The sequence below is a fragment of the Temnothorax nylanderi genome, unplaced genomic scaffold (genome assembly GCF_030848795.1).
Source record: "Temnothorax nylanderi isolate EJ_2023f unplaced genomic scaffold, tnyl_v1.0 TNYL_tig0358_pilon, whole genome shotgun sequence".
NCBI lineage: Eukaryota > Metazoa > Arthropoda > Insecta > Hymenoptera > Formicidae > Temnothorax > Temnothorax nylanderi.
Window position 1 is genome coordinate 165,108 of NW_027249420.1, and position 25,402 is coordinate 190,509.

Genomic DNA, 25,402 nt, shown 5'->3' on the forward strand with positions numbered 1-25,402 from the left:
TTCTTATTCTATTTCATAAGCCTTCCGCTATTGTTTTGGAACGAGCCTTTGCTTTTTCGCGAAACTTTTCTACGATATTTACGTTTTACGATTTTACTACCTTTTAGGTCTACTCTTACAATTTTACATCACGCGCGCGCGGTATATTCTCTATTTGTACTACATATTATAACGTACAATTACAATTGCGCGATACTTTACGCGAGTAATGTATTACATAAGGTAGAGAGGAGCGCATCTAGAACGAATTGGGACACGGAGCTTGCGTTACAAACTCGACTCGCTACATTTGCAGCCTCCGAGTCGTGAAACGGTTTTGCAACGACGGGAACGCCCTACGTGCGGTACGGACCCTGGTGGAAATCTTCTCATGGGTAGGCAAAAAGGGTAGGCAAAATTATAATTCTTTATATTTTAATTAGTAACTTCACTATCAATTTATTTTGTAATTACGCATTATAAAGATATTAATTACAAAACAGACACATTAAAATAAACTACAGCGATAAACAATATTACACATTGATCTTTCATTACCCTGGTGGAAATCTTCTCATAAGTAGGCAAAAAAGGGAAGATACTCATGGGGAGAATTGGGACTTTTTTGCCTACCCATGAGAAGATTTCCACCAGGGGATATCATTAGAAATCCTTAAAAAAAAAGAAAAGAAGTATTAGCCTCTGTATCTATTGGGGTGTTCGCGGCGTTTCGTTTACCGGAATGCCTCTGTCTGTGATCGCTTTAATCTTATCGAAGTGTCCAAGCGCTTGCGGCGACTCGATATTAATAATCGGTAAGCTCGCGAGAGAGAGAACAAATAAAGACAATTTGCAAGATAAAAATAAAATAACGAAGACTAATTTAGCTTAATGTGCTCCGTGCGGGAGCTTGAACACTGCGCATAATCCTTAAAGATCTCACAGGTAGACACCATTTTAAAACGATCATCATGTACCTTGAAAGTATAGACTTTGTTATGTTAATGTAATGAAGAACGTCTGTAATAAAAATGCGCAAAAAATCGCACTTGATCGCATTGTCAATAATAGAGAAGAACACGATCGCATAGTGCAGACCAAACGCTTTGGACCAAACGCTATGGTACATGAGCATATTTACAGTTCGAAGACCAAGAGGCAGAGCCGCGGGGATACGACGACAAGAAGAAAGATGTCGTCAGCTAACTACCATTGGGGTAGACGAGGCAGAAGACCGAGACGGTAACATAATTATTTTTAAGCCGTATTTTTAAGCAGTAATATAACCCGTCAGTATTATATATTCGTACCTCTGACCATACACATATGAACACACACATACAAAGTGAATATGTGAATATGCTACGTTTCTTATACATACATGAAAACATAATTGCTAAATAAACATTTAATAAAACTATTATATTGTTATTTACTTCATACTTACCAAATCAAGTTTTATTTAATATGTATAATCTATTGTAACTGTAAATAAATTTATTATTTACTGTATAATTAAATGCTGGTACATTCAAGAAATTTGTAATTCTGACCTGGATTTATATCCTGTCTAAACTACACATGTATGTTTAAATTGATGTTTTACCTAGTTATTGCACCAATAATGTTTAAATAAATCGTAGCTTTAGTTTTTAACGCAGGAAAAGAAAATTTAACGTTTAAGCGCTAACCAATGTTGATGCATTTTTCTGAAGAAATACTTACATATTGATTTTGTTGCATATTCGAAATCTAAAATCCAAGCATGCTAGAAGCACTTTCATTATCTTCAATGTGTCAGGTATTTTAAAAGAACACTAAATTTATCTTTAAAAATAGGCAAAATTCAAGCAGCTGTAACTTTGTTAAAAACGAATAAAATTTAAATTTAAAAAAAGGATTTTAAAGCTTGAAATCTCTACTTTTGAAAGTTTTTATCGTGGATTGAATAAGAAATGAGCATTTTGACTTTGATTGCTCATAACTTCCTTAAAAATCATCGTATTGCAATTCAAAAAACAGATTCTTAAAGCTGAAACTTTGCTTTATTGAACGGTATAATTGCCAAATTTTTTAAAATAACAAATAGACATGATACAAATGGATGAAAATAATGTAAATTATTTTTAAATGCAGAGTACTTAAAAGTACAAAAAAACATAAAGAATAAATTTGTTTTATTTGTATCATGTCTACATGTTATTTAAAAAAATCTATTTTCTTAGAAATAATAGTCTGTAACACCTTTAGCTTTACAATCTGTACATACTGTTTGTAAGATATATTCTTTATAAGACTAGTTAGAAGAGGATGCGTAACACTACAAAATGCATGATATCAGTACAAAATTACCTTTTTCAAAAAAGGTAAAAAAAGGGCGCCAAGTACACGCGTGGTTGTTACCTCGGAAAAAAACCAAGTGGTAGTATCATTAATTTTATCTCACAAAATTGTCTCACAAAAATTGTCTCACAAAATTGTCTGACAAAAATTGTCTCACAAAATTATTAAATTACAAAATTGTTACTTTATTCAATCCAAGTGATATCTATCTCGAAAAAACCTAAATAACAAGTGGTATCTATTTAAAAAAAAATATGTGAAATCTTTTAATACTGCGCCAATTACAAAGAGAGAATATATATATATATATATATATATATATATATATATATACCTTATGACAAAATTATTATTATATCACGAAATTGCGTTACCAAACTCAATCCAAGTGATATATATATTTCAAAAAAATATATAAAATCTTTAAATTACGCCAACTACAAAGAGAATGTATATATTGCTTTGAAAAATAATTGTAGTGCAACTACTCTTAAAAAATAAAACAAAATTGTGTTACCTAACTCAACCCAAGTGGTATGTATCTTTGTATTCCTGAGGATCTTTCTATCAACCCAAGTGGTAGTAGTTTTAATTCTCCTTGATAAAATTATAATATTACAAAGAATCATTTAATCATTTTAATCACAAAGAATTAAAGAGGTAACATTATAAAATAAAAATATTTAATTAAAATAAAATAAAAAAATTTTTCTTGTAAAAAACTTGGCGCTGCTTTTTTAAAGTCTATCCAGACAAATTTGCATCGCGCATAAACATAAGCGTAAGAAATTGATTGGTTCAGATATATGTGCAAAAGGAAATAGACCAATCTATCTCTTTATGCATATGCTTATGCACCTATGCAAGTTTGTCTGGTTTAACCTTAAAAAAGCAGCGCCAAGTTTTTTACAAGAAAAATTTTTTTATTTTATTTTAATTAAATATTTTTATTTTATAATGTTACCTCTTTAATTCTTTGTGATTAAAATGATTAAATGATTCTTTGTAATATTATAATTTTATCAAGGAGAATTAAAACTACTACCACTTGGGTTGATAGAAAGATCCTCAGGAATACAAAGATACATACCACTTGGGTTGAGTTAGGTAACACAATTTTGTTTTATTTTTTAAGAGTAGTTGCACTACAATTATTTTTCAAAGCAATATATACATTCTCTTTGTAGTTGGCGTAATTTAAAGATTTTATATATTTTTTTGAAATATATATATCACTTGGATTGAGTTTGGTAACGCAATTTCGTGATATAATAATAATTTTGTCATAAGGTATATATATATATATATATATATATATATATTCTCTCTTTGTAATTGGCGCAGTATTAAAAAATTTCACATATTTTTTTTTAAATAGATACCACTTGTTATTTAGGTTTTTTCGAGATAGATATCACTTGGATTGAATAAAGTAACAATTTTGTAATTTAATAATTTTGTGAGACAATTTTTGTGAGACAATTTTGTGAGATAATTTTTCGAAACGTTGTGAGTTTAAATATATTACAATAATTATTAGGCCAGTTGGGTCGAACAAAAACGACTTCTGTTTTTAATAATTTTGTTAAGATAGATATCACTTGGATTGAATAAAGTAACAATTTTGTAATTTAATAATTTTGTGAGACAATTTTTGTCAGACAATTTTGTGAGACAATTTTTGTGAGACAATTTTGTGAGATAAAATTAATGATACTACCACTTGGTTTTTTTCCGAGGTAACAACCACGCGTGTACTTGGCGCCCTTTTTTTACCTTTTTTGAAAAAGGTAGCAAGGACGGTACACTGTGAATTATTAAAGTGGAATGCTTGCGATGCATCTTGCGCAACATACTTGTAATTCTCAGAAAAATCTAGTACTGCAAGAATTTCTCCTCTTTTCAAATTTTCTTTTTTTTCCTGGTAGTATCGAGATTGTTCTTTTGCAATGAAAGAATGAGGTTTCAGTATGATCAATTGGTCACACAATTTATCAACAAATTCCGACGATGAAAGAATGTGCGTCTGAAGAGTTGATCTGTCAGTACTTGTCCACACACTGTAGGGGAGACCGGGGCCTAACCGTCGCCGGGGTTGAACCGTCAAATCAAATATCTCGGAACCTGTATATTGTGCGAACTCGCTATTAACATTGTAAACGCTGCTTATGGTACCCATGTGACCAACGGAGTTTCGGCAGGTTACCTGCCGTGTTATGATTTTTACGAGGGCAAACGTGTTTTCGGAAGGTGAAAGTTACATTTTCTGCGCATGGAAATTTTGTAATATTTGCAATAATATTTGCTCTCCAAATCTCGAGGAACGTGATTATAAAGAGTAATGCATGCTGAACACGAATCCAGTGTAGTTTTTTCATTATCGTTGATGTCTAATATTTCGTGGGCGATCAAACCTGAAACTTGTGTTTGGGGTTAATCCGTCAGTAAGCAGTCCGGGTGCATTTTCAAGGCATTCTCGGGCATTTCCAGGCTCACTGCATATGGAATATGGATGAGACGGGAATTACAACCGTTCAGACACCGAATAGAGTCATCGGACGTCGAGGAGTGAAACAAGTCGGGCGAGTGACTTCTGCGGAAAGAGGAACCCTCGTAACTATTTTTTAATAATGTTTCGCATAAAAATTTTGAATAAATTTTTATATTTTTCTCTTAAAAAACAATTATTAAGATGTATCCTATCATTTTTCAGGATTAGATGTACGTATATGTATTGAAAATGCAGTGTGACGGTTAAACCCCGGCATTTTTGAGATTTCAATTTTTCCACCGTTGTCGTTTTTGCTCTATACCGGTTAAACAAAGCGACGTAGATAAAAATTTCCTATATAAATTTTGTAGCTAAAGGTTCACTCTTTACAGTGGTATACCACATTTAACTAAAATTATTTATTTTCTTGTTAAAAATCGGCACCGAAAAAAACTGACGGTTAGGCCCCGGTCTCCCCTACTGTACGTGATGTACACTTTTCTCCTCTAAGAGTTCTTTCAAATGTTTTTTTAGTTCAATAATACCAGGACATTTCCTGCACTCTCCAATAAAACAATTTGCATCAGGATTTTTGCATACGATTTGGCGTAAGCAATCTTTATAATCACGTAAAATCATGTCGGAATCTTCAGTGAGATTTTGTAAATTGATTGAGTCAATCATCAATTTGCAATTCTGGTGTATCGTACAGACACAGACCGAATGCGTACCATTCGCGCCAGCAAGTATACAATGTTTCGGTCGGAGTTGGGCAAATTTACTAAAACTAACTGGACAGTCAGGGTAACATTTACTATAAATATCATAAAGCCCTCTTAAATCTGAAAAGAGAAGACGTTTTTGTATTAAATCTCTGCCCTCGTCATTTTTTACAGAAACTACATCTTTCATACCCGGCATGATTCTGCTATTTTCGTCACTATTGTAAAAATCTTTAATTCGTGTAACAGTACTTACCGACAATGGTTTACCATTCTTAGCAGTTGTTTGTGCTAAAACGCCCTTAGAAGCTTTCAATTCCATAGCTTTTTTTGCAAACTGCCTAGAACAGTTGAATTCCCGAGAAATTTTACTTAAATTCCATGCATTTGGTGCCGTAGTCAGAATCGTCAATCTCAAAGGATCATTAATTTTGAGAGTGGAAAATTTTTCCTTCAATCCATTCAACATGTCTTCCAATTCGATCTCTCTTTGTGATTTTATATTCGATTCAATTCCACTGGAAGGTAATGAAGATACATTGGAAGATCCAGAAATATTCCGTTCGGTATCATGAGTACCATTATCAAACGTTTCATCAAGACTTGATGAGACGTGTGTATCTTCCATTCGAGGATATTTGATTTTCCTACATGCTGCACAAACCTTAGCATTATCTGGAAATTCTGGGAATATTCTTTTCATGGAAGTAGAAATATATCGAAGAACTTTCCCTTTGTGGCCTTTCCCATTGTAGGGATTGCAACATCTATCACCGTGTATATTGGACATATTCAGATTTATATTGTAAGATCAGATTGTAAGAACAGCACTGAGTTGCAGAAAAGTCTAAGAACTCGGCTGGGGGTACCCTTGTTATAAGGACCGTGGATGATTTTCACTTGCGAGAAAGATTCGCCGCCTAGCGGCAGCGCCTCGCACTTTAAATCTTTCCAATAGTACACTTCATGACACAGCTGCAGTATATACTGCACAGAAGATGCTGGTTCCTGAATTGAAAAACATCATTCCTGAGCTTATAAGAGTTATCTACTTTACTGATGGAGCAAAACAGCACTTCAAAAATAAATACCAGATAATGAATCTTATGTATCACAAAAAGGATTTTGGTATTGAAGCGGAATGGCACTTTCATGCCACTGCACATGGCAAAGGTGCTTCAGACGGTGTAGGTGCTATATTCAAAAGAGAAGCTGTACGAGCTAGCCTCCTTTGTAAACCGAACGATGCCATTCTTACGTTCGAGAAACTTGTTGACTGGGGTCAGAAACATTCTAAAAGTATTAGTATATTGTCTTATAATGACAAAGAGCACCAAAAGACGAAGAGATTTTTGAATAGCAGATTTAATGTTGCTCCACCAGTTCCAAATATTATGAGAAATCATTCTTTCGTACCAATCAACAAAGAAATGGTAATAAAGAGATATTCCCATGATAGAGATAGATCGACTCTTTCATATCGAGATTTTAAAAGGTAGAGGGTAAGAGCTCAAGTGATATCAGGATCAAGCACCACGAATAGTGAGAGGCAAGGGGACTCACTTTAATCAAGCACCCCAATGGGAACAGAAAACTACTACGTCCACGTCGTTGTTCCCGGGTAGCGCTAAAAGTAGTATTTTTTGGTTACCAAAATATATGTTCTTATCTTGCAAATTCATGACATGTGTATGGGATTGAGTTTTGAACACACACACACACACACACACACACACACACACACACACACACACACACACACACACACACACACACACACACACACACACACACACACACACACACACACACACACACACACACACACACACACACACACACACACACACACACACACACACACACGCACGCACGCACACATACCTTCACAGTCTTATATCTCCTTATAATCACTACGAATTACACTTTGCAAGATTTCGACGCGTGCGAGCGTAACGATTGCGTACAGCCGCGTGGTCGCTTGATGCCGCGAACAACTTTTAAGCAAATCGGATCGCTTTTTTAAAAAAATCGTCTGCCATATTGGATCCGCCATTTTGAATTTTGAACTAACTTCAGATTTGTATTCAGCGACCCCAAAAACCTTTACGTACCAAGTGTCATGAAAATCCACATATTTTAATCTCGTATTTCAAGTTGCAGTTACGCTTATCCGCCATTTTTGGTTAGCCATGTTGAATTTTTTAAAACTGCCACACGGCATGGAAAAATAGATAAAATTTGCTGTAATTTGAGCCCAAAAAAAATGTTCTTAACCAAAATTTAAAATGGGCAGGGGGGGTGTAACGTTGAGAAAGAATGCCCCATATATATATATATTATACTTCCCCCCTCCTCGTCCTCCAATAACCTATTCATTCTTTCCTCCAGCTCTCTGCATCCCCCGAGTTGTACACCGAAAAAATCCTACAACTTTCTTTCTCTCCTACTATTTCTGATACCACTACATCCCCCTCTTCCTCCTTAATTAACCTACTACCTACTTTCCCCCAATCTCTCTTTTTGCCTATTACAAAACCTCCCTTTGCTCTCTCTCTTCTTTTTACTTTCCTAGCATAGCTGCATGTCCATTCGTGCGTCTTTGGCAGCTTGTCTTTAATCTTTTCCCATCCCTCTTTTTCTAGCCAGTTTCACATAAACTAATAAAATCAAACTTTCCTATGTATTTCCAAAACTCTTTATCTTTATTTACTAAACCCGCTGTGTTCCAAAATAAAATTCTTTTTCTCCCTTTTGTACCCTTCCCTCCTTCTTCGGTTTTCCTTTTCCCTCTATCTCCTACCTTGCTCCTCTCCCCTGTCCCACCTTCCTGGCTTAAACGAAGTTTTGTTCCTTTTCATTACCCTTACTTGTTTCTGCCCCAACTTCCTCTCTCTCCTCTCCTTCTATTCTATTTTCTTTGCCTATCTCCTTTTCCAACTCCGTCCATACTTTCCAGACTCCCTCCATTCTGACCCTTCCAAAACCTACCTTTATCTCTTTACCTCTAATTCTTTGCTCTTTGGCCCATCTATTCAATTTTTCCTGTATTTTTCTTTCCTCCCAGCTTAAATCATTTTCTATAAAGACCTTACCTCCTTTTAACTTACTCTTATTTCTCATTATTTTCTTCTTCTTTTCTTTACTCTCAATTTCTACTACTATACCGTGCCACTGTTCCTATTACTTACCTTGCATTCTACTTCTAACTTTTCTTTTATAAAATCCTGTATCCATTGTCTACCTCCCCTTATGTCCCTTTCCACTTCCCTCGGCAATACTATACCTTTCATCACTATATTACACCTTCTCCTCTCTCTATCTTTATCCGCCAACCACTTCTTAATCTTGCCTACTTCTCAATTACTTAACCTATCTTCGCTGCACTCCGAGAAGGATCCCGCGTAAGTACTCCCCCTTCTACTATAATTATCTCTACTTTCCTTATCACTAATTACGCTCGTTCCTCCCCCTTCGCTTCTCTCTTCGTACATGCATACCCTCTTTTCCATATCTTCTAACCTTTCCATTACACATTTCTCCAAATCCTCTATTTTCTCTTTAATCTCCCTTATACTTTCTTCCCACACCCTCTCTTTTATTCTTATATCCTCCATATATTCTCTATACATCCTCCTATCCTCTTTTAGTACCTTTATTTCTTTGCTGAGCTGTTCACATAAATCCTTTCCTATTTTCTGTTATTCATCCCCTTTTCCTTTACCCTCTTCTAACCTAAACGTTACTTTCTTACCATTATCCTTTTCCTCCGTAACTAATTTCCTCTGCTTACTATCCTGCCTTTGTCTTAACTGCCTTTCCCGCGGTTTCCGCGCTTCCCACTTCTTTGCCTGCCATAACTTTCGCCTTCTAACCTCTCCTTTGACGGTTCCTTTCCTTCTCTCTAACGCCTTTCCTATTGTTCGCCTACCTTTCCCTTCAATCGCCGTACTTCCTTATCTTATCTTCTCACTCCTGCTACATCTATTCGCCTCGCCTTTACAATTATTCGTCTATTACCACTTATAACTATCTCACACGCTCAATTCGCAACCACTCTCTCACACGCCACCTAACCAAGTCCTGTTCTACTGAATATAATAGGCCTGTTTGTTTTCGCTGCACTTCTGAACTATTGCAATAAGTTAGAATGAAAGAAAATATATTTGTTTTATTCTAACTTATTGCACTTGTTCAGAAGTGCAGCGAAAACAAACAGGCCTAATATATCAATCAGATACCATATTGAAGTTTAAATAACATAATATAATATCTAATTAAAGTAAGAAGCGAAATATACTTATATCCATAAATTGTCATTTTAAATATCATTTCCTTACTTATTGACATTGTGATACTTTAAGTATTAATTAGAAACAAACGGAACATGAGCGACGATTTTGCTTCTCAGAATCTTTTTTACTACACAAAATGTATTAAAAATAATTAACATACTTCGGAGAAATCTTTATTATGCGATAGTGTCTGTTACACGTGCATATAAATAAGATAGATTTTTCAGAAAAATAGTGCCTGTCAAACGTGCATAGATACAGATCACTTTTTCGTTCTCTTTAACTTTAGCAACTTTTACAAAACAGCATATACGTAATACGTGTGCGATTTTGGGTACACTTTCCTTCTTAGAGTCTATTCACACCAATTCACACGAGGCGGTTTTGTCGCGCTGTCGCGCGTGGCCGCGCGTTATCGCGAGGCGAGGTGCGACAACGCGCGCATACGTGCGTACGCGAAACAGTGTACGCGTGACGACGAGCGTCTACGATACGCTTTGCAGCATTTTAGACCCATAGGACACTCGCCGTCGCGCGTACACCGTTTCGCGCAAGCGCGTATGCGCGCGTTGTCGCACCTCGCCTCGCGATAACGCGCGGTTCGTGCAAACGTTAACGCGCGGCCGCAATCGCGCGGCAGAAACACCTCATGTGAACAGGCTCCTTGATCTCCTCGGTATCAGCTCCCTGCCGTCAATATATATTTCACTATCTATCACGCGGCGACGGTCACGATCGTCCCTATTTCTAGATTCCCAGCAAACACAGTTATGTAACCGTTATATTGCCGTAATAAAACAAAATGTAATATGTAATGTAACGTGGAGGTTGCAGTTATATATATGTTAATTGTAATTTCCCACTCATGTGACATTGTGTGGACATAACAGCAATATAATGCATTATATTGAAATTATATAAATTACTATAATTTAATGTAACTGTTATATTAATTGCTTAAAATGTATATAACTGCAATATATATACTACCGAACTGTTATATATCTAGTATTGAAATAGCCATAATGCTCGAAGTTATTTGTATCTATAATAACTGTAAAGTTAAAATTTATATCTTTTATGTAGATACATCTCTGAAATAATTACATGTAGATCTATATAAATGTATTGACAATGAAATGCATCTATACAACAGATATAAATTATAACTCCACAGTTATTATAGATACAAATAACAAATTTGTAATGTTCTAAAGAAAAATGAATACTAAAACATATATTTTTTATTGCACAAATGTTTTATTGATGCACACATTCTTCAAGCTTACATATACGTATATTAGAGGACTGTTTATATTTAAATTGAAATTAATACGTTAATAACAAATATAGCTTGTCACTTACCGCATTACAAATTACTGAAGAAAATTATACCCTATTTTGTGAGGGTTGCTTCGTAAGAAAGACATCTTGTATAATGTTATCCGTCTTCTCTTTAATTTTCATTAATATTCTTTAAAATTAACATATACCGATATCCTCATTCCCTAATTCGTGCTAATGATATCAGAGTTAATTATTTAGTATTTCCCAGGCGTCGTCTTCCGCCTTCGAGTTCCAATTCTGTTGTGCCTTATTGTCCGTTTCGAAATTGATCAATGATTCCTCCTTCTTCTCCGCTTTCGATTGCCTCTTCGAAGTTATCGTCTTGCCCGTTTGTCTTGCGTCATTGCCCCAATCCCAATCGCAGTTCGAGATATTTGAGGAATCTCCGGTAGAAATGTTACTTCTGAAATAAGCAAAGGATAAATTTTAAAAAATTAATTGTGTTTTACTAGCACGAATTTATTAATAAAATCGATAATCTGATGCACATTTATTTTTATATATGTATATTGCTAAAAGTTTAGAAGGAACGTACTTTGAACTGGAGCTTCTTACGAGAGACGATTTTTCATTGGAGCGATTTGATTGTATTGAATCGCTATTCTGATACGTGTTAGAGGACTGGTATCGGTCCATGGAATCATATTGCCTAGGTTGTTCCGCTGAATTGGTCCCAGCAATATCACCCCATCCTCCCCGTCTCGTTATATCCCCAACCTGTGCATTAGTCTAAATTAGTCCCTAAATTTCTTGACTCTTAATAAGACATTCACTTATAACTTGTGACAATAACTTCTGACAATTTGATCTTAATGACAATTAAATAATGTCAGCAATAGAACAGAAAGCAAATAAAAGAATTTATACCTTTGTAACCAAATGATTGACCTGAGCTCCTACGTCCTCTAACAACGTTCCGTCACGAACCTAATAATATAATACAAAAAGAAGGGGAAAACAAAATGAAAATATATTTAAAAAATAAAATAATTATAATTTTGACAGAAGAGAAATTAAAGAAAATAAATTTACGAAAGTAGTAATGATAATTGTAACCAATACATCTCGCACATTTGTGATTTTATGTAAATTTATGCGTAGTAATTCTAATATCGAAGATAAATGAAACAATAAGCTTTAATCCTATTCTTTAATATTATTTAAGAGACGGAAGAAATTGTTTTAATCCCTAATTAGTTTGCATGTTCGAAATCTTTTTTCGAAATTTGCCTTTTGCGAACTTGCCTTTTGCATCGCGAGTCCTCCGATCTTAATCGCGTTCTCAGTAGCTTTGCTCGCTATTTTCGACGCCGAGGAAGAGAATATTGACCAGCCCTGCAACAGTAGGAAATAATACATTAATTTGTTAATTGTAAATTACAAAAGTTGAGCAAATATTAAAAGTCGTACAGCTGCTAATGATGATACTGCGGTGTCGAATAATTCCTGGGACGAACTCTTGGGCGGTGGATCCATTTGATAACCGAAGCCACCGTATTTACCGCCTTGATTAGGTGGGATATTACTAAAAAGATAATATATAATTATAACTACTTCTCTCATGTTAAAGCCAGGAACACAATACAAAGGTACAGGGAATAGCAACAGAATGTAGATTTTCAACCAATCGGGAGCCGTGTATCAATGCATTCTGTTCCTATTCCCTGTACCTTTGTATCGTGTTCCTGGCTTAACGCTCTTTCATTCTTACACTTTACCACACATTCTTCCAATATCTGAACTTGATCACTATTTCATTTGTTCACCCTCTTGTACTTTCCTTTAATTGTGTTCAATATTCTACAGCTATACCAATTAGTGATATATACCAAAACCGTGTTATGTGTATTATATTTATCATATTAGAATATAAATATACGGGGTGTCCTAGATCTCCCTCATGGTAAAGAAAGTGAAAATATTCTCGAATGTTAATCCTATTCTCGATACTCGATATTGATATAATTCTACATATATATTTATATTACATTACTAATATTATTTATACGAAAAAATAACAATATATGGTATTAATACTAATTTCGAGATTGTCCCGGCCGAAATGTGATGGAATACTTCCTAACCTCACCTACTGTCACCATGCATGGCAATGGGCGCGTTCAGCAGACACCAACTGTTGAGTTCGTGTTGTTAACACTCTGCGTTGATTGGTTGATTCTAAAAGTAAGAGCCAATCACGTTCGACTGCTACTGAGTGGCTGTATCTCCTGAACGCGCCTAATCACCGAACTTCTCTTCTCTGCCCTTCCCCTTCCCTATCAGAATGTATATAAATTAAAAAATAATGTATAATATTTATATAATTATTGATACAGAAAATATATTTTTTGATATTCGTATTAGTCAAATCGATTCTTACAAATAAAATAATAATAGATATCTATATATTTATTATTTATATAGATATAAATATATAAATAAGACCGCGGCGTCTTAGAATAATTGTGTATACGTACAATATTTTAAAATAAACCAAAATATGTATATTAATAACTTAAAACATAATTAAGACGAATTAATAAAAGCGAGTTAATGCCGGTCATAGTCCGAATTCTATTATTTCAAGACCGTCTTAAAAGTATGTTTTATGTTATTGTTAATATACATATTTTGGTTTATTTTATAATTGTACGTACAATATATTATTTTAAGACGCCGCGGTCTTATTTATATAACTTATATTTATATATTAAATAATAAATCCTATAGATATCTATATTGCACGCTTTGTCAGTATAATATATCTCTGAACGTGTTATATTGAACGTTTTATTGTTATTATTGTAGTGTAACCAATAAATAACAGAGCAATATAACTGTTACAAAACAGTTATATTACTGCTACAAAAAAGATTACATAACTGTTGTATATATATTACATTACTATAGTTATATTACATGTTACTTCTGTGTTATATAATAGTTATAGTCTGTGTTTGCTGGGTTATAATAACTGACTGACAGCGCGCTGAACGCACTGTCTGCACTGCGCGTATATATATATATATAATATATGCATATTAAAAAATATATGTATATATAATAGATGGCGATTTTAATATAAGGATAGGAGAATTAGGAGGTTTGGACATAGAGGAGATGGAGTTGGAAAGGAGAAGTAAAGATAAGATAACACAGGCCTACAAAATAAAAAAAGTGGTCTGTACTTTTGACCAGACCCACCTATCTTTATGTATTTTGACGCGCTGAATCCGAATCTGAAGTCTGTTTAGCCCAAACACCCTCAAAATTTCGAGTAAATCGCAAAAATAGCTAAAAATTGCGAAAAATCACGTTAACGAGTGCGAGAAAATTCGGAAAAAATTTTTCTGACCTGGATCAAGTGTGTTTCTTTTTTATTTTAATGCGCTGATTCCGAATCTGAAGTCTGTTGAGCTCCATTACTAAAAAATTTGGCAAAATCACAAATAAAAAAAAACTAAAAATCGTGAATAGTAAAAAATCCAGAAAAAAAATGTTATGGATATAAATTACTTCAAAACAAATTGTACGGAATCAGGTTTACTTTGATGTTCTTCTTATACTGTTCTTCTCTTGTAGCGAACTCTTTTCTCTTCGAATGACCTATGCAGTGGGTTTCTCTTTCTCTTCTTCCCATTCTGATTCGTTTCTCTCTTTAGTGTCCAACAGTAATCTGCCATCATGTTGATATCCCATCTTCCTTGGTATCGATTTTCCATTTCATGTATATCTTGATGGAATCGTTCTCCTTGTTCTTCACTGTAGTCTCCAAGGTTTTCAGGAAAGTAGTTAAGATGAGAATGTAGGAAGTGCAATTTGAGATTCATCAAGCAACCTAACTTTTTAAAATTTTTCAACAACTCTTCAACCAAATTCTGGTAATCCTCACTCCTCTCATTTCCTAAAAAGTTCTGAGATACATTCCTGAAACTTTGCCACGCTGCTTTTTCAGTGTCATTCATCTGTGTAATGAAATTTTCGTCTCGAAAAAGAGTTCGAATTTGAGGACCATCAAAGATACCCTCTTTCAATTTCGCATCACTTATCGCGGGAAACTTCTTTCCTAAGTATTGAAAACAGTCACTATCTTTATTCAAAGCTTTGACAAACTGCTTCATGAGACCAAGCTTGATATGAAAAGGTGGTAGCAGAATTTTCGAAGTTTCCCGCTTTCTAGACAGGAGCTGTACTAGAAAGAAGAGGGAGGTGCATAGGATGTACAGGAGGTGGAGAAACGGTAAAATAGGCAGGGACAGGTACATAGAAGAGAAAGGAAAGCTGAGGGATCTGCAGTTAAAGAAACAAGAGGAGAAGAGACGGAAGGAAGAAGAGGAGTTAAGGAAACTAAGAAAGGAAGCAGAAGTTTGGAAATACATAAATCAGAAAAGGAACAAAAAGGTATGGATGGGAAATAATATAGACAAGAATGAATGGAGAGGGCACTTCATGGAGTTACTAGGAGGGACGGAAGTCGACAAGGAGGATGAGAGCAGGAAGAACACAAGGCATCAAGAAGATAAGGGAGAAGAGGAGGACGCAATTACAGAAATGGATATCAAATTGGCGTTAAAGAAATTGAAGCTAAAAAAAGGCTGCGGGAGTAGACGGGATCCCAATGGAGGCGTGGAAATATGCGAGTGGGATTTTATGGAATAGGCTGGTGGATTTGATGAGACAAATATGGAGAGAAGGAAGAATACCCACGGATTGGAAGAAAAGTATAATAGTGCCACTATACAAGAGAGGAGATCAAGAGAGGACGGGTAATTATAGAGGTATCTCGCTATTATGTACGGCGTACAAGGTTTATGCGGAGGTATTAAGGAGCAGGTTAGAGATGGAGGCTGAAGAGAAGGGGATGGTCAGGGGGGCTTTAGAAAAGGAAGGTCAACGATAGATAACATATTCGTGTTGAACCATTTGATTTAAAAAAAAGAAGAAAAAGAGGTAAAGTGGAAAAGGTGTACGCGATATTTGCAGATTTCAAGGCTGCATTTGATAATGTGGATAGGGAAATCCTGTGGAGGATTCTACGAGGAAAGGGAATAAAAAAACAACTGGTAAGAAGATTGGAAATGATTTACGAGGAAACGGAAGTTGTGGTAAGGACCAGTCATGGGTATACGGAGGAGTTCCAGACATCAAAAGGAGTAAGGCAGGGATGCGTAATGAGTCCACTTCTGTTCAATCTGTATATAGCGGATTTAGCTGAGGTAATGGAAAAGAGAGGAATAGGAGGAATAGAGGTAGATAAGATCAGGGTTTAGAATTTAGAGTATGCGGATGATATTGTGATGGTAGCGAGAAATAGGGATGCATTGACAGATATGATGAGCACACTGAAAAAATTCCTAAAGGAAAGAAAATTAGAGCTATGTACAGAGAAGACAAAGATTTTAGTATTTAATAGGAAAAGAAAAGAAGGCAAGGAGGTATGGAAATGGGGTGAAAAATATATAGAAGAGGTATAGACTTTTAAATATTTAGGATTTACGTTTAATAAGAATGGTAACTATAAGGATCACATTAGAGAATTGATGAAAAAAGGTAGGATGGCGGTTAGACAAGTCTGGGGACTAGGAGAAAGAATATGTAGGGAGGATTTCTTAAGGAGGTGGATGTTGTTTAAATATTTGGTGCAGAGTGTTATGGCTTATGGAGTAGAAATTTGGGGGTGAGAAGAGAAGGTAGAGTTGGAAAAAATAATGATGGACTATATTCGTTGGATATTTGCTATAGAATTTTGTACACCAAGGTATGTGATATCAAGGGAAATAGGCATGGTTAAATTAAAGGTGGGATGGAGTATAAGGGCAATGAGGTATGAAGAAAGAATTTTAAAAGGCATGGGAGGAGATATTGTAAGGCACTGTTGGAAGGAAAAGGAAGCTTATGGGGGGAAGGATATGTATAGTATTGAGAGAGAAAGATATTACAACAGGAATGGATGGGGAATAGGCATACTGGAGGATCTGAGAAGAGAGGGAGCGAATTTAGAGAATGAAATAATAAGTAGGGAAAGGGATAATTTGAGACAATGGGAAGGAAATAAAATCCTAGAGGCAAAGTATAATAAAAGATATAGAGTGTTAGATAAGTTAGATGGAGGTCCGGAATATTTAAAGAAGAGTAATTTAAAAAGGGTAAGGATAGGTGATGATGTGAGAGCTTTAATAAAACTGAGATGCAAAAATTTGGAAGAAGCAAACAAATATTGGTTAGAAGATGATTGTAAAAAATGTATTTTGTGCGGTGATGGCAAAGACTGTATGGAACATTATGTATATAGAGGAATATGTCAGAGAGCAAGTGTATGGTTTAAGAATTTAGGTAATGACGGGACGGAGAAGTGGAAATAAGGCTGTGGAGTGATGAACTAGATTTAGATAAGGGTAAGATGTTGCGGAAATTATGGAAGGAGAGGGAGAAGGAATTTAAAAAGAGAAAGGAAATAAATAAAGCCAAAGACAAGGCTGTGATAGATTAGGTTTAAGAAGTTAGGTTAGCTTAAGAGAGTGTGTAGTGTACGCAAGGTAAGGATGGATAAGTGTGGATAAGATTTTAATTGTAAACCAAGTCCCTTCCTGGCAAATTTTGTAAAGCTGAAGTAATAAATATCTATTCTATATTCAGTAGAACAAATCAAGAGACACGGTAGTGTCTCGCGCCAAGCACACGCGCAGCGCGAAACTGCCGTGACTTTTTTACGCGAACGCACGAGTTGCAAGTACCCGAGATTTTGAGATTAATAATAGTCCTTGCTTGCAATTCAAGATGTAATTGATAATGTGAATACATGGCCCATTCGAAAAATGTTTTGGGATAAAAATATAAAGGATCACAATTTAAGCAGAAAACTGTTTGTGCTTTTGGTTAAAGCAGATAATACTCTGTATTTATGCTTTCTACTATTCTCTGCTTTAACAAAGATTGATAATTTTAAAATATATAATTGAATAAAGTTGTAAATAACATATAATCTAATAGTAAGAAGTGAAATATACATCCATAAATTATTATTTCTTTACTTACTGATATCGTAATATTTTAAGTATTAATTATAAACAAACAAAACAACAATTTTCCTTTTGAGAATATTTTTTACTACTCAAAATACATAAAATTTGAAAAGAAATCGGAGAAATACATACATATTTATCTAAAGTTTTATTGAATTAGCAAATTAGTAATTAGTCACACAAAATTACTAATTACGTAAAAATTAATAATAGTTAGGTAAAAGTGAATTACGCATTACAAAAAAAATTAATTTGTCAGAGAAAAATTTCTAATTACGTAAAAATTTGTATAGTAAAAATATATTCTTTATTATTAAAATAACTAATAGTTTGTAAAAAATGAATTATTACTTATTTGAAAATTAATATTTAAAGATAAATTTAGTGTTTCTTTAATTTTTGTGAGAAATGTATAATTTACTTTTACTTAAATATTATTAATTTTTATGTAAATAGTAATTTTTTGTAATTAATTACTAATTTGCTAATTCAATAAAAATTTAATTTGTTGTTATTGCTAATTTCGTGAATAATTAAAAAATAAAAAATAAAAATTTTTTGCAGATCCTTGCTTAACACTACAAAATGGGTGATATCAGTACAAAATTACCTTTTTCAAAAAAGGTAAAAAAAGGCGCCAAGTACACGCAATGTATTTTGTAAATTCAAAAATCCAATCTAAGTGGTAGCTTTATTTCTTTTTCACAAAATTATATTACCTAACTTAACTCAAATGACATGTATTTCAAAAAAAGATGTAAAATCTTTAATTTCTCCTTCACAAAATTATATTACCTAACTTAACTCAAGTGACATGTATTTCAAAAAAATATGTGAAATCTTTAAATTAAATTGCGCCAATTGCAAAGAGAATATGTATATTGCTTTGAAAGATAATTGTTGCGCAACTACTTTAAAAAAATAAAACCCAAGTGGTATCTTTGTGTTCCTATTCAAGGGTCTTCCTATTCCAACCCAAATGGTAATAGCTTCTTAATTCTCTTTAACAAATTTTTAATATTACAAAGAATCATTTTACAAAGAATTAAAAAAGTAACAGTACAAAATAAAAAAATTTAATTAAAACAAAATAAATATTTTAGTTACTTACAATTAGTTACAAATTGTAATAAAAAGTTACTAATATATTACCAGAAAAAAAAAAGAAATACAATTTCGCCACCGAAAGTCTCCGCTATTATGATTAATCTATCAATTTAATTTTATTCATATAACCAGTCGCAATAGCGAGATCTTCTACATACCTATAAGTCAATGCCTTTGTTACAGATGCCTTTTCAAGTGGCATCTGTAACAAAAATTTATGACAACATGAGGACATAAATACAAAACTGTGTGCTATTATTACTTTAGTTTCTTTTTGAATTTGTAATGCATAAAACGCAATCTCACCTCCAATTTTATACACTACATCAAATTGACACAAATAAATACGAGCGCAAGAATAAGCATATTGAGGTGTAATTTTTATAAATTCCATCTTGCGACCATAAGTCCACCACATATCCAGATATACATGCTACAACACCATTGTGGCCCATAGTCGCTGTTTGCCAAATTTTGACTGTTTACCTTATCCTGGGAAGGCGAACTTTATTTTAGAAATAGTGTGTAATTCTACTTTACATAATATTATTATATAAAAAACTATAAAACTATTTATTACAATAATTTATTTTATATGGCTAAAATTTTATAAGTCGGCAACTAACACTAATGTTTATAAAGTTACACACCTAGTATATGAAAACAAACTGCATCTCTTATGTTCAAGGAAGTAAAATAACTATAATAGTCTCGGCAAGAGACCACAAAAGGACAAAACTCCAAAAAGTGTTAGGGCGGTATTCATAGTCGGATCTTATATCTAAGATCATCTTAAGTCTGGTCAAAAGCAGTCTTAAGACTCCGTCCAGCCAATCAAATGACCGTATTAGCAACTTAAGACATTACTTAAGACGGTCTTGAAATAAGATCCGACTATGAATACCGCCCTTAGATATAATATATGTACACACTGATCTTTGAAATTATCACACGTAACGTTGCAATTATAATTATTTGTTACATTTTTTTGATTCAATGACGTCTCATTGACATTTAATAAGCATGCAGTATCTGGTGAGATAATTGCTATCTGTTGGTCTGGGTAAAAAGACAATCCCATGAAAAAATTCATATCGTTACATATCCAGCGGCACGTAGTGTGTTTCGTACCATTACACGATGCAATCGCTAATGTACAGGGTGATGCAGATACATATTAGGCAGTACGACGGGTTGCGCGGCAGATTTTGCAGGGGCAAGCGTGGTAGGTAACGGCTCAGTAGGTAACGGCATATACATATACCGTCAGAACTCTTCAACAGTATACAATATTTATGATAAATATTCATAAATATTTATTACTATTTATTTTTTAAAAATATTATATAAATATTTTTATAATAAACCTTTATGATCTATTCAATCTAAGATTACGAAAATATTTATAAATTACATATTTTGGTAAATATTTATAAAGCATTCAAATAACTATTATAAATATTTTATAAATATTGTGTGCTGATCTCGGTGCTGATCTCGGAATCTCGGTTACTGATCGAGTGCCTTTATATCAATAAAGTGTGCAACGTTCCAATTATGACGGATTTGGGTGATAATCATTTTGTGATTATTATAAGAGGAGCCGAAACGACAAATAAAGATGAAAAATTAAATTTTATAAAGTTAACACGATAAAATAATCATGATGCTACAAACTTTCTTTCTTCACCTTTTTACTTTTCGCGCGTATTGGCATTATTATAACATAAATGAAAGAAATGTAGATTGTAAGTTGTCGCATTTAAAATATAAATTTAATATAAGTTAAATATATAGTTATATTTTATAATAATATTATATCACATCGAGTGAAAACTATCTATTATAATCTATTATGGACTATTTATGATTTTAAAGGAGATGTTCGAAATATCCTCCAAACTCTTCTAAACACAATGCGACTCTCCGCATGAAGCTTTGTCGCACTCTATCCAGCATCGCAGGTGTTATATTAAGACTTGCTGCTTCAATTTTTGCAATTAAATCAGCTCGGTTGTCTGGTAGTGTCTGATACACCTGATCTCGTATGTAGCCCCATACAAAAAAATCCATGGGTGTGAGATCAGGTGATCGCGGTGCGAAAATCGGCGATTTAATATAGCACGAGCGAGATAGGATGTGTGGGCTGGATGGCCGTCTTGTTGGTATATAATATTTGGCAGAATATTTAACGGGACATCATCCAATAAATTTGGCAGTGTTTCTTCCAGGAACTCTGCATATACTTCAGCCGTGATGTTAACATTTTCTGGGATAATGTATGGTCCTATGATCATATTATCCACAATCCCCATCCAAACATTGACGCTATATTGCCCCTGGACGTGCGTTTCTTTCCGGCAATGGGGATTCTCTTCCGCGTAGTGGTGCTCATTGTGGCGATTGTGGCGATGTCCGTCACTCCGGAAAGTGCATTCGTCTGTCCACAAGATTCTTCTTAGGAAATTATCATTTGTATCATTGTCTACGCCAACCTGTATGATAAAAGTATACAATAATATAGTTGTATTTTGTCATACTTTCAACTTTTTTTCAAACTTTCCGCAACAATCGTTGCTGTATGGGAACAAGGAACAACCAGCGACAAACGAAAGTTTAGTCAATAATTTTGTATATTGTAAGCTTTTGTGAAAGCAAAATGGCTAATAAATTATTAAACTTACTTGGTCTAAGATCCAATCACAAAATCTTTCTCGGCGAGGAAAATCTCGGGGGAGCAACTTTTGCGTTGTGTGTCTTTTAAAAGGATGCCATCCTAGATTTTTTTTAATTATTCTGTGCACCCTGGTCTGCTGTAAATTTCTTTCACTCGCAATACACCTGGTGCTGGTATGAGGATTTGCTAACACAGCCTCTCTTACTTGATTTATCGTTTCTTCATCGCGTTGGCGTACGTTTCGTGGACGTGTTGATGCGTGAAGAGTGCCAAATTGACAAGCTCGACGATACAGTAAACCAAAGAGCGAGTGTGTAGGGTGCCGCTTATCAGGGAAACGATTAGCATATAAAACTGCAGCCATTCTTTCATTTTTATGGCATTCGCCATAAATGAGCAACATGTTTGTTAACTCTTCGTTAGAATAACGAGGACGCGGCATCGTTGACTGCACTATTAGTCTACTGAGTCTTTTACCAGCCTCTTCTGCGGGAGAACATATATAGCGCAAATTTGAAATAAAAGACGATCACTAAAGTGATCGTCTTTTGTTCTCCCGCAGAAGAGGCTGGTAAAAGGCTCAGTAGACTAATAGTGCAGTCAACGATGCCGCGTCCTCGTTATTCTAACGAAGAGTTAACAAACATGTTGCTCATTTATGGCGAATGCCATAAAAATGAAAGAATGGCTGCAGTTTTATATGCTAATCGTTTCCCTGATAAGCGGCACCCGACACACTCGCTCTTTGGTTTACTGTATCGTCGAGCTTGTCAATTTGGCACTCTTCACGCATCAACACGTCCACGAAACGTACGCCAACGCGATGAAGAAACGATAAATCAAGTAAGAGAGGCTGTGTTAGCAAATCCTCATACCAGCACCAGGTGTATTGCGAGTGAAAGAAATTTACAGCAGACCAGGGTGCACAGAATAATTAAAAAAAATCTAGGATGACATCCTTTTAAAAGACACACAACGCAAAAGTTGCTCCCCCGAGATTTTCCTCGCCGAGAAAGATTTTGTGATTGGATCTTAGACCAAGTAAGTTTAATAATTTATTAGCCATTTTGCTTTCACAAAAGCTTACAATATACAAAATTATTGACTAAACTTTCGTTTGTCGCTGGTTGTTCCTTGTTCCCATACAGCAACGATTGTTGCGGAAAGTTTGAAAAAAAGTTGAAAGTATGACAAAATACAACTATATTATTGTATACTTTTATCATACAGGTTGGCGTAGACAATGATACAAATGATAATTTCCTAAGAAGAATCTTGTGGACAGACGAATGCACTTTCCGGAGTGACGGACGTATTAATCGCCACAATGAGCACCACTACGCGGAAGAGAATCCCCATTGCCGGAAAGAAACACACGTCCAGGGGCAATATAGCGTCAATGTTTGGATGGGGATTGTGGATAATATGATCATAGGACCATACATTATCCCAGAAAATGTTAACATCACGGCTGAAGTATATGCAGAGTTCCTGGAAGAAACACTGCCAAATTTATTGGATGATGTCCCGTTAAATATTCTGCCAAATATTATATACCAACAAGACGGCCATCCAGCCCACACATCCTATCTCGCTCGTGCTATATTAAATCGCCGATTTTCGCACCGCGATCACCTGATCTCACACCCATGGATTTTTTTGTATGGGGCTACATACGAGATCAGGTGTATCAGACACTACCAGACAACCGAGCTGATTTAATTGCAAAAATTGAAGCAGCAAGTCTTAATATAACACCTGCGATGCTGGATAGAGTGCGACAAAGCTTCATGCGGAGAGTCGCATTGTGTTTAGAAGAGTCTGGAGGATATTTCGAACATCTCCTTTAAAATCATAAATAGTCCATAATAGATTATAATAGATAGTTTTCACTCGATGTGATATAATCTATATATATATAAATGAATGTATGTATGTATGTATGTATGTATGTATGTATGTATGTATGTCCTTTATACACTCTTGAACTATTCGACCGAATTTTTACCAAAAGTATATGAAATAGGGGTAGAATTTCCCGGGGAGTGTTATAGAGTGTATAGTTTTTCGTTACCGATTTCCTGGAAACCGGTTTTTTTAATTTTTCTAATTTTTTGAGAAATAATTGACCGAATCTCAAAGAATTATAGATCAAATTTCTACCAAAAGTATATGAAATAGGGGTAGAATTTTCCGGGGAGTGCCACTATGTGTATAGTTTTTTGTTACCGATTTTCTGGAAACCGGTTTTTCCAATTCTTCTAATTTTTCGGGAAATAATTGACCGAATCTCAAAGAATTATAGATTAAACAGGGGTAGAATTTTCCGGGGAGTGCTATAAAGTGTATAATTTTTCGTTACCGATCTTTTTGGAAGCCGGTACCAAAATTTTTTCAATTTTTCGGGAATTAATTGACCGAATCTTAAAGAATTGTATATGAAGTAGGGGTAGAATTTCCCGGGAAGTGCTATAAAGTGTACTATTTTTGTTATTGATCTTTTTGGAAACCGGTTTTTATAATTTTTCCAATTTTTTGGGAAATAATTGATTGAATTTCAAAGAATTATACATGAAGTAGGGGTAGAGGGAGAGAGAGAGGGAGAGAGAGAGGGAGAGAGAGAGAGGGAGAGAGAGAGAGAGAGAGGGAGAGAGAGAGAGAGGGAGAGAGAGAGAGGGAGAGAGAGAGAGGGAGAGAGAGAGGGAGAGAGAGAGAGGGAGAGAGAGAGAGGGAGAGAGAGAGAGAGGGAGAGAGAGAGAGAGAGGGAGAGAGAGAGAGAGAGAGGAGAGAGAGAGAGAGAGAGAGAGAGAGAGAGAGAGAGAGAGAGAGAGAGAGAGAGAGAGAGAGAGAGAGAGAGAGAGAGAGAGAGAGAGAGAGAGAGAGAGAGAGAGAGAGAGAGAGAGAGAGAGAGAGAGAGAGAGAGAGAGAGAGAGAGAGAGAGAGAGAGAGAGAGAGAGAGAGAGAGAGATTGATTGATTGATCATTTATTATGCCCAAACAATGGCTACAGGGCAAAAGTATACAAAGAAAATTGTAACCGCAAGCACATGCTCTCTCTCAATAACAATATGGCAATTACAAGCCAACTTACAACTAACGCTACTTAAAACTAACGCTACTTACAACTAACGCAACTTAAAACTAATAGAGAAACATAACGCGAACTAAAATTATGGAAGAGTACACTCGCAGGAGGTACGCAAGAACAAAAGAACAAAGGCCCGTCACTCCGATTCAGACGAAAGCAAAAACGCAAAAAGTAGGCTTTTGAATGATGGAAGTGAAGATGCAGAAGTAATTGTATCAGGAAGAGAATGCCAGAAGTATATGGAAGAAAGTTGGAAGGAATTTCTGAAAGCAACAGTTCTGTGAGCAGGAATATGGAACGTTTGAGTGGATGAAGCAGCTAGTCGGTCAGA

The 25,402-nt window shown here is 34.8% G+C and overlaps 1 protein-coding gene and 2 pseudogenes across 1 annotated transcript; 1 reads left to right on the plus strand and 2 right to left on the minus strand.

Moving 5' to 3' along the window:
* Nucleotides 1-11,126: 11,126 nt before the first annotated feature.
* On the minus strand, nt 11,127-12,745 carry LOC139781732 (uncharacterized). The gene is made up of 5 exons (XM_071720612.1): nt 12,588-12,745; nt 12,423-12,512; nt 12,045-12,104; nt 11,713-11,894; nt 11,127-11,580 (listed from the first exon to the last, which is right to left on the minus strand). The coding sequence occupies exons 1-5, from the start codon at nt 12,738-12,740 to the stop codon at nt 11,364-11,366; spliced, it is 702 nt and encodes a 233-aa protein (XP_071576713.1). The 5' UTR covers nt 12,741-12,745; the 3' UTR covers nt 11,127-11,363.
* Nucleotides 12,746-21,178: 8,433 nt separating this feature from the next.
* On the minus strand, nt 21,179-21,807 carry LOC139781733 (uncharacterized; annotated as a pseudogene).
* A 1,400-nt stretch (nt 21,808-23,207) lies between these two features.
* On the plus strand, nt 23,208-23,833 carry LOC139781735 (uncharacterized; annotated as a pseudogene).
* The last annotated feature ends 1,569 nt before the right edge of the window (nt 23,834-25,402 follow it).